Raw genomic sequence first — 15802 nt, 5'->3', positions numbered from 1 at the left:
TTTTACATAAAGATTTTAATCACCGAAAAGGTCGATGGCACCTAGAACAAAAGATATTTTAATTCGGTTTAAAATATGTAATCTTCGATGTCATCAAGACACTTTGAGATGTTGATGTTAGATAGGATTTCGGCGACTCGAATTATAAAATAATTATGAAAAAATCAAAACGTTGTACAATATTATTGTTAGATTTTTTGCTTGGTTATTTAGTTTCGTAAATAAAAATAGATAAACAATAAACTACAAGCTCCCACCTTTTCAGAATGCCAAATCATAAAATGACAGCTTCACGACTGATTTGAGAGCGACCGCCGATGCGAAAACCGCTGTGTGTGTTCGAAAAGTGAGTTACAGAATCGCAGGGCTGGTACTTTCCTGGCTGAATGAATAAGTATGGCAATACAGCGAGGAGATGCTGCCAGTTTTGATTTTCTTTTTATTAATTTTTAATTATTTTTATTATTACTTTGTAGGTTAAGAAAATTTTAAATATGTTATATTATATATAATATTACTAGTGGACCCCAGACGTTGTCCTGCATGATATTTCAAGCGATTAGGATATTAAACAAAGTATGACAGTACCGACTGCAGCGCCATCTGCCGGGCTGATTTGTGAATCTAAACCATTCCTAGATCACAGATTTTGAACACACACAAAAAATTTCATCAAAATCGGTCCAGTCGTTTGAGAGAAGTTCAGTGACATACACACTCACAGAAGAATTATATATATATAAAGATAATAAAAAAAATTGTTGACATCTAAACAAGTTTCTTTATAGATAAACTATTTAAATTTCAAATGCGTATTTTATGTTATCACTTATGCAAGGAATATGGAGTCTTGATTTATTTCAATATTGTATTTAGACGAATATATATTTATATCCGGCTATAAGGGGTGGTGTGTTGTGGTATTGCATATTCTTAAACCCGTTCCTCGCTTACGTTAGATTGATTATTAAGGTAGGTCTTTCTCACTGTTTATAATATTAAAAAAGACTTCAAGTAGGTACTTGACTAAAAGGAAAAACTAATATATCAAAAACTGCCGAATCAATTTCTTGAGTGTTGCGCTATTCCTGAAATACTTAGCATTAGTTTTCAGGGAATTTGTGGGAACAACACTTTTGAAATTGCCAGAAACTAGGTGCTCAAATTAATATCCAAATCCAACAATATCAATAACCTACATTTATTTAAAGTCGGTTAAAAGCTTTATAAGACTTGTGTTTGATTAGATGTAATACTAAACCTACTTTTTCTCCAAAAACTCTTTAAGTCATTTACCACGGACTTCTTGTTATCTAGTTATCCACAATACAAGGACTCCCTAGTTTGGGGACTAGCGACACAACCTTTTTGGCATGAAAACGTTTTTATTTTTATTTATTTATAATTAATACTTAGAAATGAGACTTCCATATGTATAATCAATACGGTTTTGACTTATAAGAGTCACACTTAGCGCCCTCAGATTCTGAGTCCAGACTTAGGGTAAGATTCAGAAGCGACACACACGTTTAGTCTGACTTCCTTACGTCAAAAATGTCGAATTTCGACATACAAGTGTCATAGTTCGGGCTAAGATGCATTTCAGAATCTCACTGTGTCTCCACGGAATCTGAAGACAATAAACTTTTATGGAAAATAATAATTAGAGGCGGACGAAATTCCACCCGTATCACCTCGATGTCCGTCGTTCCACAACTAACTCGTTTTCATGGCACTAGCTGCCCACTGAAGTATCCGAACCAATTCGACTTAGGGTCCTTCAGAAACGAGCGTACCAAGTCTAAAAAGGCCGGCAACAAGCGAACCTGCTTGCACTGTGAGTGTCCCTGGGCTTTTCACTTATATATTTTTAAGGTCCTTAGATTATATATAACACAGACTAAGGCTGCGGGTGCCAAATAATCACACTCTGCGTGGTAAACGGTCGCAATTGCTTGCACAAATTTACTCAGAGAAGCGCCATTTACGCGTGTCTTGCGCATTGAATATTATTGCATGTGAGACGGATATAATTAGTTGCACACTGGCTAAATTCACAAGAATTGCATTATTTATAGTTAGTTATAATTAGGTTTTTATATTACTAAGTTTTTTTTCGTATTAAATTACTGTAAAAATAGGAAATAAATCACATCAGGTGAGGCTTTTGCCCGTTTGCCCCCTGTTATATAAAACATTATATAACAACAGTGTTATGTCTTCAGCCTGTATAAAATAATTCTAAATCATTTTGCATAGGTAGTGCTTGTAGATTGCAAATGAGCAATTCCTAAAAGGACCGGTATTTTATTCAAATGTCAGTTTTTTTTTCGATTAAGAATCAATAACAGTACACAGGTATCATTGTTGTTTAGTTAGTTTTAAATTTAACGTATTTCACAATTGGAACGAATGTAAAGTTTAATTGCTATGTTAAATCTTGTTTAATAAACATATACAGGGTGGCTAAAAGTCGTGGATCAATCGCAACTAAGGGATAGATGAGGCCATCAGCTGCAAAAAATTGTTCTACGGGAGGTCCTTAAACTCCTGCAGAGTTATAATTTATTTTGCGTTATTAAAAGAAAATTTACTTTTTATACTAATTCTTTTTAAAATTCGAAAAAACCTACTGCCTGTATCTTTTTCATAATATCCGCTAGATTACTACTGATCCTTGCGTTAGACATGCTATTTATACTTGTTTATAAAGTGTATTAAAGATAATATTAAGTTGACTGTGGAAAAAAAATACTCTACCGAAAAGTGACCCTGTATTACAAGTTTTGGCGCATTTAATAGGGAATTTGATACATGTCCATGAGTGGCTCTAATGCCACCTGTATAAGTAAAAATTCAAGTTTTTAAGTTAAATAGTGATACTATTAGTCTACAATTTATAGGAAATGTCGTAGCTGATACAGCAGTCCATAGACGAATATACCATACCATACCATAGACCAATAGACAATACCAAGAAGATCCGAAAAAAATCGATTACCTAAATATAGTATAGGTATGTAGGAATCGCTAAAGACGATGGCAAGCGGCCGAATGGGATGTCTTTGATCCCTTGAAGAATCGGACGGGCTTTTGTATTGGATTATACTTGTGTAGACGTTAGCCCCGTCGCACTTCCCTCAGGCAAGCACAAAAGATGGCGCGGGTGCAAAGCAGACGGAAAATAATAAATAGCCAAAATATGTATAAGAGTTTTTCGAAATTTTATAAGTTTCCTTTAGGAGTAGAACCTTTTGGGCCGTAGGGTATAAATGAATAGGTACTAGTTAAATAACTAAGGTGGCGCCTAGTAGGATGATCATAGAGCTGGTGCTTTCCTAGCTCAACAAATAAGTATCGCAATAGCGAGGAAAAGCTACGAGTATTACTTTAACAAATGTGTTTTAGTTTTCTCTTTATCTATTTTTGATTATTATTATTAATACTTCGTAGGTTGTAATATTGGAAATACTGTATATTTGTACTCTTTGTGATCTTAAAACATTATTTATTATTGTTGCAAGGAGGACCATAATTACCAGATTTTTGTAAATATAACTGACAAAAAAGCATATTTTTAATTTGGTCTCAATTCTGTATAGGTATTAGGTATATAATATGATTTTCGGATGTCATTTCCAGAAATAAGTCGCTATCATTTTAACAATCAATCGCTCAGTCTTATCAACTACGATTATTTAATACATCAAACAATGCTTTTGCATTGATATAAATAATTGGTTTTTTATCATATATCGTTATTGCTTGCTAAATACAAGATCTTCTTATTAAAAACAAGAACTTATACAACCTCAATTCATTTAAAGTATCCTAGCCATAATTGTTTTTTTTTCAGATTTGGTATAATTTACAAGACATTATATTACTTAAAGACCTCATTGTTTATTAGTAATTATAATAATTAAATATACAGTTTTAGCAATTGTTTTAACCTACATAGTAATAATACAAATAATTTAAAAATTAGTATTTTTTTAAATTGAAATCTCATTGGTCTAGTGGTTAGTACCCCTGACTGCGAATCCATGGGTCCCGGGTTCGATCCCCGGCTGAGACGAACATCGATGTGATGAGCTTTTGTTGTTGTGCTTAGGTCTTGGGTGTTTAAATATGTATTTATATGTCTATCTATCTATAATATGTATGTATATCCGTTGCCTAGTACCCATAACACAAGCTTCACCAGCTTAGCATGGGACTAGGTCAATTGGTGTGAATTGTCTTTATAAAAAAAAAAAAAATTATTTATAAGGCAGTGGCGTTCATAGGCGCTGATTATAGATTAAAGTTCGCGCCTGAAAGGTGACCCCAGAACTGGGGCTTTCCTCGCTCAACGAATAAGAGACAGACATACATATAGATATAAAGCGTTAAAGGTACACTGCCATAGGGACAAATCCATTTCTTCGTAGACAGGATCCCAGCATTATCGGGTGAATAGACCAAAGATTTGCAATTGTGGGTATACGATCAACAACAATCATCAATGTTTAATTAGTGATAAAGAATAGTTACATACAACATGTCCGTAAATATTTGTTTGTTGTTATAACAATCAATTTCTTGTGTTGTATAAATAAATTGTTCGAGATATCGCTGATGAAAGATAAATAATAAAACGTTTATTGATTTATTCGAGAATTGAGAATTAATAAATAATAACTAATCTGTTGAAGACTGAAATTCTTTTTAAGAAATTGTAGTCTCTTTTTTTTTATATATATAATAGGGGGGCAAACGAGCTTGCGGGACGACCAAAAAGGGCAGTCTACGCAGCCCATAGACACCCAATCTTTCACCCAAAATTCATCAGAACAAGACAAAAGTCTCCTTTGTCTTGTTCTGATGAATCGCCTATACATTGTGATGAAAAGAGACAGATTAGTTGCTTTAGTTGAAACGGCGTATAATAGCATATATTATATTATATAAACGTTTTATTTATTTATAGCAAGGCTTAGTTTCTAGTTAGAAATATTTCGTTTAAAACATATTGCATAGAAAAACGATGTGTAGATTTAATACCAGGGAATATTTCGTAATTTCTATCTCAAACGACTAAATCTTTATTGAAATATAACAAAAATGTGTAATTGACGACTATTTTTTCGTAAGAAACCTTGTTATCTATATATATAAAAAGAAAATGGTGTTCGTTTGAGGCTCTTTCACGCTTAAACCACTGATCGTATCGACATGAAACTACCACCATTCGATGCGAAATTTTTATTAATTTATTTATTAAATTCCAACGTTCCTTCATTTTTTTATTGCTGTTTTACTTTTATGAAAATTTATCCATACGGACTTTAAACATTCGGGGAGGCTTCCTAGAACCTCTAAACGTCAACATCTGTTAAAAACTCGATTTTCGAAATATTTCAAGTTTCTTAGCGGGAAGTTAAAAAGAAGAATAATAAAAATATGAAAAAAAAAATAAAATAATGAAACATAAAATTTATTTTAATTCGTCCAGCAAAGCGGGCGCGAAACGGCTAGTTTATTATAAAATTCTTAAACACCTCAACTCTTGTGGTGCGAACCCTATTTTAGACTCATATTTTTAAAAAAAATATCCTAATGTTTTTGTATTCCTAAACCTAGGAATAGGCGAGTGGGGGCCCGCCGTCTCTCGAGTCCCTTACGCTTAACTTTCATTGAGAGACGTATTTTACTATTTATTCTATTGCAAGAAACACTTCTACAACCTACAAATGGCATTAAACCTATGTATTGACAACTTACTTCAAAAATAAACGTATAAAATATGTAATAAATAAATGTATAAAAACACTTATAGCGGCATTCTAAAGTAAGTTCTAGTTTCTTTGCAATTTCATATAAGGTCTTAGTTTTTATATTAAGGCCCTTTCTCCACTGCTCCAGTCCGGCGTCGTATACCGGAATGAGTCATGAGAAAAATATCGGAAGGCCGGATTGCGCTTCTCCACTATATCCGATCCGACAATAATCGATACTTGTATATTTATCATGCAACACTTATATTAACTAAAACCCATATACTTTATTTTATTAATAAAACGTTCTAAATTCTGAATATTTTATTGCCCTGGCAAGTTTATAACTTTTTTTATATTGTCTATCTTAAAATATTATAATCTACTTAATAAATAGTTCACTAATACTATGGTATAAAAATATAAATAAATAGCAACATAATTTGGTTTGGTCCAGGTTATCCAGATTCTTTCAGATTAAAGAAATTATAAATAAACCTGTGAATAATAATTTATAACCTCTTGGATACTTGGACCGATAAAACACCGCTTTCCAATCTAGCAAGTTATCGGATCGTTAAAAACCGGATGCCGGAGTAGTGGAGAAGTACGTAAGTACTGTTTTGAGTTTCTAAATCGGATCGGTAATTAACGTTTGCCGGACCGGAGCAGTGGAGAAACGGCCTCACAGGTTTATTTATAATTTCTTGAATTTGAAAAAATCTGCCTAACCTGGACGAAACCAAATTATGTGGCTATTTATTTATATATTTTTTTACCGTAGTATTAGTGAACTATTTATTAAGTAGATTTTAATATTTCAAGATAGACAATATAAAAAAGTAATAAACTAGCCAGGGCAATAAAATATTCAGAATTTAGAACGTTTTATTAATAAAATAAAGTAAATGGGTTTTAGTTAATATAAGTGTTGCATGATACATACACAAGTATCGATTATTGTCGGATCGGATATAGTGAAGAAGCGCAATCCGGCCTTCCGATATTTTTCTCATGACTCATTTCGGTATCCGACGTCGGACCGGAGCAGTGGAGAAAGGGCCTTAGGGTGCCAGGTCTGGGTAGGCAATCGTTAATAGTATAAGGATTTGATGTTCTTTTGTCTCTGCGAACATATTTTCTTTGTGAACAAATACAAATAAGCCGTGTTGAATTCGTTTCATTAATAATTAGAGGTTATCGTTAAAAGATTTCACTGGAAATAATTAATTAACCGATAAATTGCTTATCAATATAATCCAATCTCAGTGCATACATCGATATTACCTGCATGCAACTGATAAATTGTTGCATTATTATCTACGTACTAATATTGTTTTCAATATCTCGTAATCAAGACTGGCCATGCCAGTAGGAGATACAGAAGTCCGCTTTAGAACTCTTTTTCCCTCTTTGTCATATGAGAGAAGAACCTCTGGCGTATTCAGGCCTCTGTGACTTACACAACCCACGGTCACATATTAAACAATATATTTTTGGGTTGTCTTATCTGTAAATCTTATTGTATATGTAATGTTTACTTTTATACCTAATATGTTTATTTGACTTTGAAGTATGATAACGTACAGATAGCTTATTTATTTTTTCTATAAAGTGTATTTCAACTTTTTATGTAAAACTTTGAAGCGGTATGCCGCAAAGCAAAAACTGCACCTCAGATTTGCATATCTGTTCTTTGATCAATGTTTTATTTCTAATAGGTATGTAGGTCATTAACCTCCTGTCTGACACACGCCGTCGACGTTTTGGGTCTAAAGCAAGCCGGTTTCCTCACGATTTCCTTCACCGTACGAACGTGTGTTACATGCGCACTTAGAAAGTCAATTAGTGCGGGGTACGAACCTACGACCTCGGAGATGAGTGTCGCACGCTGTAGCCACTAGACCATCACTGCTCTATAGAGTATACCGCAAAGAATCTTTAGTATTCACGTGTCCAATATTCTATTCTATATTCTACGTATGCTCCTTTACCTTCTTTCGTATCTCCTTAAAAACATAGGGCCCCAATTGTTGCACCTGCAAGCTGACGTTCTTTCCAGCGAGAATGTCTTCTGTATTGGTGATGTTGAACAGAAAACACTCCAGGTACATAGGGATCGGAATGTCCCTCCAGATGTAGAAGGATGTGGAACCTTCCGCGAGAACCATCATCTGTAATTAAAATAATGCATATTAGTATTCAATAGCGGGTCTCAGTTATGTGTACGTGAGTTCGAATTCCGGCTGTGCTAATTAATGTGTACTGTGTTCAAACTTTTTTTTTTTATTGTTATAGGAGGCAATCGGGCAAGTGCGTTGCCGTAAACTTTTATGTTGCGTTTCGTTGTTACTTATATGGTCGCAATTAGTACATTCATCAAATTTCAATAGTGAGTAAATTTTTTTTATTAAAAAAAACACAATCTTGTCCTACACAACGTTATAAAAAAGAAATGTGTACGAAATGCTTCTAACTTTACACTTAGCGCCAGTTCTCAAATCAAGGGCGTAGAACGGAAGAGAGGAACTGGCAATAAACTCTCCGCCACTATTTTTAATCGCCATGTTCTTTTATACTACGTTTGTAAGGAGCTGCAGCCATTACACCATTTCCCACATGACATCTTAAGTAATTAATAATAATAACATAAATTAAAAACAAAGACTTGTCCTCTATCAGCATTCAGCATGGTGAAATAGGAGCACGCACTTATATTCTCGTGGGAACAACACGCAAACACATAGTCGAAACAACTAACATCACCGCATACACGAATTCAAGCACGACCTGTCACCACAAGCAGCACCCGTTCACGAGTATGACGCATGGCCAGCCATCGGACCCCTCGCCATATTTTAGGGAGAAATACAACAACAAGCAATGACATTTAAGTGAGCATGACGATCCTTCAAATGTGAACTCGGCTACTTAAGAAAATAATAATAATACTACTTATACTGACTCCCGTAGGTCAAAATGTAATAAATTTTTGACGTCAGACTTAACACGTTTTTGAATCTTACCTATTGTGATTAAATATCAAGAAAAAACAAATATCTTCGGATACCTTTCGATTTACAAAAATCGTGAGTAATGTGTATTAATTATGAGTATCGAACGATCCAATCAAATGATAACGAATAATATATTGATAAATAATTATTAATCAATGTATGGGTGACCGCAATGAAGTTCAAGTGCATTGATAGCATTTGTTATGATTTGGTTAGATATAATTTTCTATTCACTCAGAGGAATTACGATATTGTTGACACAAATCAACTTTTGTAATTAAATAATTTGAATTACTGTAGGAAAACGTATTTTTTATAATATTTACTTGTTATTTGTTAATGATACGAATAGTTCGATAGGATGTAAAACTCATTTATGATATATGATGATATATCATAAATGTATAGATGTATTGATGTGAACAATGCACTTTCTGAAATAGTGTGCTGGTTTTCTGCAAATAATTTACAATTAAATGCCATAAAAACAAAATGCATAAGATTTACTTTACCTAATGTTAAAACTACAACTATAGAGCTTAAATTGAACAATGAGAAACTAAATTTAGTTGATTCTACGGTATTTCTGGGCATTACAATAGACCAAAAACTTCAATGGAGTCAGCATATCACTAAACTTTCTGACAAGCTTAGTTCTGCGGCATACGCTATTAGGAAAATTAGGTAACTCACAGACGAGGAAACTGCCAGAATAGTATATTTTAGTTACTTTCACAGCGTTATGTCTTATGGAATTCTTTTATGGGGCAAAGCAGCAGATATACAATCTATTTTTATCTTGCAAAAACGTGCTATTAGGTCAATTTATTGCTTGAAACCAGGCACTTCACTTAGAAATTTGTTCAAGAAAATCGATATTTTGACGATACCTTCCCAATATATTTACAACTGTATCATTTTTGTGCGTAGTAATATTAGTTCTCTTTTAAAGAACAGCGACATTCACAATAGGAATACAAGAAATAAGGGAAAACTTTTCCAGCCGTCTTACAGGTTGCAGAAAATAAATACTTCATTTATGGGCCTAAGTATACGCTGCTATAACATGATTCCTAGTGAAATATTGGAACTGCTTTTAAACAGATTCAAAACACATATCAAAAAACCTTAATGTGTAAAGGTTACTACACAGTCAATGACTACCTGGAAGATAAAAACGCTTGGCAATAGTTCTAATTATATTCTTATAATTTGATTTGTTATCTTTGAAGTGTTATGAATATGTGTGTAATGGTGAATGTGGTAAATCACAGCCTTGCGATTCTGTAACTCACTTTTCGAACTCACACAGCGGTTTTCGCATCGGCGGTCGCTCTCAAATCAGTCGTGAAGCAGTCATTTTATGATTTATAAACAATAAACTACAAGCTCCCACCATTTCAGAATGCCAAATCATAAAATGACTGCTTCACGACTGATTTGAGAGCGACCGCCGATGCGAAAACCGCTGTGTGAGTTCGAAAAGTGAGTTACAGAATCGCAGGGCTGCTCTTTCGTGAATTTTGTAAACGTTGTTGACATTCATAAGCATGCTCTAAGAAGCATCTAAATTAAATAAACGTATTTTGATTTGATTTGATATGAAATGATAGATTTGAATTGAGAAATTATCGTTTTTCTATTTAGAAATCTATATTTGCTATCTATAGGCAGCATCAAATAAATTTTTATTAATATTTATAGTATTTTTTAAAATCTAAAGTTAATTCTTATTAGCTAAGTTGTTGTTATAGTATTTTAAAAGATTTGTATGGAACATGTTAAACCAACCAAAGTCTATGATAATGACTTATGAGGGAATTTTAAGTCACAATAAAATATATATATATATTCTAGGATTCTTAGCTAAAACATAGTAAATGTGAAAGTAAGCTGTACTAAATTTACTTCGTATCTAGCACCTAATATCTGTTATCATTTCCAGTATAATGATTAGATCGGTTGGACCAAAAATATTATGTTATTTAATGATTTTATTATTATTTTAACAGAATAATTTATTGACAACAAAACAAGTGAAAGTGTAAATTCGATTGCGATGTAAAGGTCTATAAGTCTAGCCTAAATAAATGTCAGATATATTATTTTATTTGTTCGCAGTCAATTCTGGCACCCACTCGTAAGTTGTTGTTAACCTGTCGTACCTTGTTATTTCTTACGCTTCTTTAAACATAATAAACTCGAAAACCCCTGATTGCATTTCGTTGTGCAATATTTACACAAGTAAATAAATATTGCAAATATATACGAGTACAATTCATGTTTTTATTTTCGAATAAATACGTAAATACTTGAAAATGTTGTTTTTGTCACCATTAAGGAATTTATTCAACCGTTAAAAGGATTTAGCGCAACTCTTGTCTGCTCTAATTTAAAAAAAAAATCAGTGGCACTACCTACAACCTTTTTAGGGTCTGGGCCTCAGGTTTTTGTATCTGTTTCATGATCATTTCTCAATCTAATAGGCAAGTAGATGAGCAGCCTTCTGTGCCTGACACACACCGTCGAATTTTATTTGGGTCTAAGGAAAGCCCGTTTCCTCACGATGTTTTCCTTCAATGTTCAAACGAATGTTAAATGCGCATATAGAAAGAAAGTCCATTGGTGCACAGCCGGGATCGAACCGACGACCTCAGGGACTCGAGTCGCACGCTGAAGCTTGGCCAACGCTGCTCTAATATTAATGACATTAAATAAATAAACATAATTAAAAAGAAACAAAGAAGGTCTCAAAATTTTGGCTTGAGTAATCTTTGTCGTTATTATAGACAAAATAACATTGCCTAAAAAAACATTAGTTATATTAATAACATATACGTTAAAGAAGACTTAGGTTAGTAAGGCTAGACTATAAAATGGTTTATAATGTATTGAAACAATAGTTGACATAGATAATTTTGGTTTTGTTAACATTTTCATGATGTCAAAGCGCTATACTATACATATGTTAGAAGTGTTCTTGAAAATAGTTGTTTGGTTTAGCCGACTAGTTACATGAGAAAATTGAAAAGATTCAAAACAACTTTATAAAATCATCTCCTTTGAGACCTATAATTACTTTAATTCGTATGAAGCCGAAAAAACATCAAGTTCCTGCCAGACTCGTAAACTGTGTTTTGCTGCACGTTTCTCACATCAACATTTACTATGCAAAAAACTCACTGATTTATCGCGCAGGACTTACAACCACTATTTAGGCCTCGACTTGTTTAAGCTATCACGGAATATGCTTAAAAGGTGTATTAAGAATATCCAATATCCATAGAGCTAAATAACCTGCATCATGAGCACACCCCACATACACACTATCCCGTACATATCATCTCTTTCACACCATCACACAACACATCCGAATTATATATTACTTAGTTAAATGTAATGATTTTGATTGATTTTTTCCTTTGTAAGTTTCGTAAAAGTTCGAACCTAAGTGTATATTATCTATTTTATATTTAGCTACATATTTAGAATACTTGTTTTTTATAATATGTAATTTAAGTACTCATCTTAAATTTATAATAATAATAATTAATTAAAGCGTATTTATTGTATTTGATTGTCTATGAACTTGATGTCTTGTCAAAAACATAATAATTTCGCGATTATATCCTTTAGAGGAGTTTTATTTATCAAATATAATATTTAAAAAATAATTAATTTAACCAACTGGTATGTAATGCTTTTAGGGGAAAGGTGATTAAATTTTTAAAGGCAAGGTGCCCGTATAGCTTGGGCGAGTAGTCGTATTTGACCATAAGTTTGACAACGATTATAAATAACTTTAACCTATTAATAATAATAACTTAAGTTATTATGTTAATGTTTTTGTTATGAAAATTGATATATGACATTTGCATGCTTATTTTTAATGGCTGTAGTGCGGATTTTTATAATTAATCGATCTAAATGAACCACTTTCTTTGCAAATAAACGATTTATTCATTTATTTATGTATAAATTATGCAAAGATTAAGATTTTGGAACGCCTGACTATTTTACACCCAAAGGTGACAATTTTCTCGAATAGCGTATATAAAATACGAGAGGACGCTGCCGGATTTTATAGAATTTTGTATTTTCGTTGCACTTTGTAGCAATAATTATGATTTTCATGTATAACGTCGTCATTCTTAGTATTTTTTTGTTAATTTAAACATACTAGGACTCACCTAGCAGTCTAAGCTAGCAATTGATTTATAAAATCAGAATACACAATAGCATTTATGATAATTTTTAAAGGAGATTTTCAGTCTTTTTTGTTTTTGTCTAACCAACAGTAACATCAAAAAAGACCTAATTTCTACCAACTCTTACGCAAACTACACATGGATATAATCTGAGTAAAGTTATTATTAATAAACTGACGATAATTTTCACAAAAACACAATACAACAGTAACGATGTTTACCTTTTTAATTTGTGAGAAAAATATATCAGACCAACTGCATTTTGAAATAACACCAAACACAACTAACGCAGCACCAACACACATCACCAAAATATGTTTTCTATACACAACCATATTACACACAATATAAATCACAGATCAAAGATCGATAAAAAAGTAATTCATCAGAATTTCGTGATAGAAGTATCCCGCGCAAGTAACTCGTGCCAACTATTCATATCATAGTTTCGATTGCATGCCTGCGCTGATAAAAAGCGATTTCGCATAAGCTGATAAGTTCATTTTTTAAGTGTTAGGCTGGATACAAACTGAACGTCTAAAACGTGTTGTGAAGCAGATATGTTTTTTAATTTATTATTGACATTCACAAATGCACATAATCTATATTATTCACTGGGTAATAAGGTTTAGAATTTTGAAATGTGTGTTTTCTTGCCTTTGAGAGACAGGAGAATACAAGATTAGCTTAGAGTAATGAAGAAAGCAATGTTAGTTGTCTTACTCAGTTAAGAGACAGGTTAACACCTTGAGGCAACTAGTGGGTGGCGCAAAAGTACTGGCACTAAAGAATTTTTTTTTTATATAACATTTAGCAAAGCGTTGGATTATGCGACCAATCGATCCCGGACGGTGGGGAAATCGTCGACGAAATTCACGTTGTGTTTTTATTAGTGATGAATTATTTCGTAAGAACATTGACACGATTATTCCACGTTCTTGGGGAGTAAAACGGTCCATGTTTATTTTCAGTGTATTTTACATTTGTTCACTTCACAATTTTCAACAACAGAATGACAGGAAATGTCATATAAAAAAAATAAACAAATTTTCTTTAGTGCCAGTACTTTTGCGCCACCCAGTACTATATCTTAGAACCAAGCCATCTGTTAGACAAGAAGTATTCTTCTTACAGCAGATTACTTACTGTTCATATATAAATTCCATAATTATAGAGTATTCACAAACTCAAACTCAAAATAACTTTATTCATATAGGTAAACAAGTACACTTATGAACGTCAAAAAAGAAGTTAAATTAATTTTTAATTTACATTTATGAGTACTACCAGTTCGCAAGTCAAGTAGAGCGGGTAAGAAGAACTGGCAAGAAAGTTACCGCCACTCTTTTTTATCGCTAAGTTTTGAATCATACGAATTGTTTGAACAACTACAAATGGGTTCGAGTTTTGAGCTAGGAAATTGATTAGAATGAAACTCGTATGTCAACAAATTATACTAGAAGGATGCATATTATCTTGTTTATTAATTCAACGTATTACGTAATGAAGGTGATAAAAATTTACGAAATACAAAATATCAACTCTTTTTTAATGTTATTTTCTTAAGTTTTATAACGTGATAATACTTTTTAATAATAATGATTCAATGTTGCTACAACCCAATGCATTGGGTCTCGTCCTCTGTTTCCATCAGTTCTTTGATAATTTTTATGGACAAAGTGTTCAGCCTAAGTGACCGGTGACACCAGAGCTGCCTTGCTATTCTGTAACTCACTTTTCGAACTCTCACAGAGGTTTTTGCAGCGGCGGTCGCGCTCAAATCAGTAGTGAAGCATTCATTTTACGATTTGGCATTCTGATAAGGAGGGAGCTTACTGGAGGTTTACTGTTTATCAGAATGCCAAGGCTGGTGCTTTCCTCGCTCTATTGAGATACTTATTACAATTATTACATATTCATTGCTACCAATAAAGGTACACTGCTACCATGCCATTCTTAATTATTATTATTATTACTATATAGGTTAAGTTAAATTGTAAATACTGTATATTTGATTGTTATGTTTAGGCTTTAACAAACGATTGGAACTAAATAATTATTTTGTTTCAAGGAGGTCTATACTCTTTGAGGTCATAGAGTATAGGCCTCCTCCAACTGGCTCCATCTCTCTCTATCTTGAGCATTTTCCTCCTCTAATTTTTGACACCAATCAGAATATAATTCGTCGCTGTAGAATGATAACCTCGTATGTCCAGAGAACCAAACATTACAGGAAACGAAAAAAATGTTTCATTTCGTCAATGTTTGTTAAAATATTATTGTGTTTTCTTCCATAGTTTTAGGAGGTAAAAAGGACTTATTTATTCAAAGCATAAATAAGTAATTTCTTCATGATTATACCAGTTAAATGACATAAGAGTCTAAGAATAAAACATAAATGTTTTTTTGACAAATGAGGTTATCATTCTACAGTGACGAATTATATAATTAAATTGGTTCCAGAAAATGAAATATGTAAAATATTACTAACATTTTAAAGTAAATACAATATAGCAACATATGGTATGTATTGTTTTACTTACCAGTTACGTACATAACCAGCCTACATGTCCTTCCATACCGATAATTTTTATTTATCCGGAAACTATACCTAAAACACCAATCATACAGTTTTTACATTATAAAACATTCCCTAATCCGATCAATAAGGAACTATTGAACTTATATTTATATAATATCGATGATAAGACGTCTTGTTTACCATAAATCGAAACAAATTCCGGGTACCGAGTTCTACGCTAAATTTTTTTTGAACCTTAACAGTGGAAATATTATAAAATGAAGTCACCCGCGACTG

General features: G+C 32.7%; 1 protein-coding gene across 2 annotated transcripts in view; it reads right to left on the bottom strand.

The window, feature by feature from the left end:
• Nucleotides 1-15802, bottom strand: part of LOC125050806 (protein croquemort-like) — a 52735-nt gene that overhangs the window by 18437 nt on the left and 18496 nt on the right. The window contains exons 1-2 of one of the 2 annotated variants that reach the window (XM_047650830.1): nt 13206-13423; nt 7754-7933 (exon numbers count right to left, since the gene is read on the bottom strand). In XM_047650830.1, the coding sequence (XP_047506786.1) occupies nt 7754-7933; nt 13206-13319 (294 nt within the window). In that variant the 5' untranslated portion in view covers nt 13320-13423. Of the gene's footprint in view, nt 1-7753; nt 7934-13205; nt 13424-15802 lie in introns of those variants that run through there. The other variant, XM_047650831.1, reaches the window with a different exon arrangement.

Source organism: Pieris napi, chromosome 7 (genome assembly GCF_905475465.1).
Source record: "Pieris napi chromosome 7, ilPieNapi1.2, whole genome shotgun sequence".
Taxonomy (NCBI): Eukaryota; Metazoa; Arthropoda; class Insecta; order Lepidoptera; family Pieridae; genus Pieris; species Pieris napi.
This window is presented reverse-complemented; position numbering and strand designations above follow the sequence as displayed.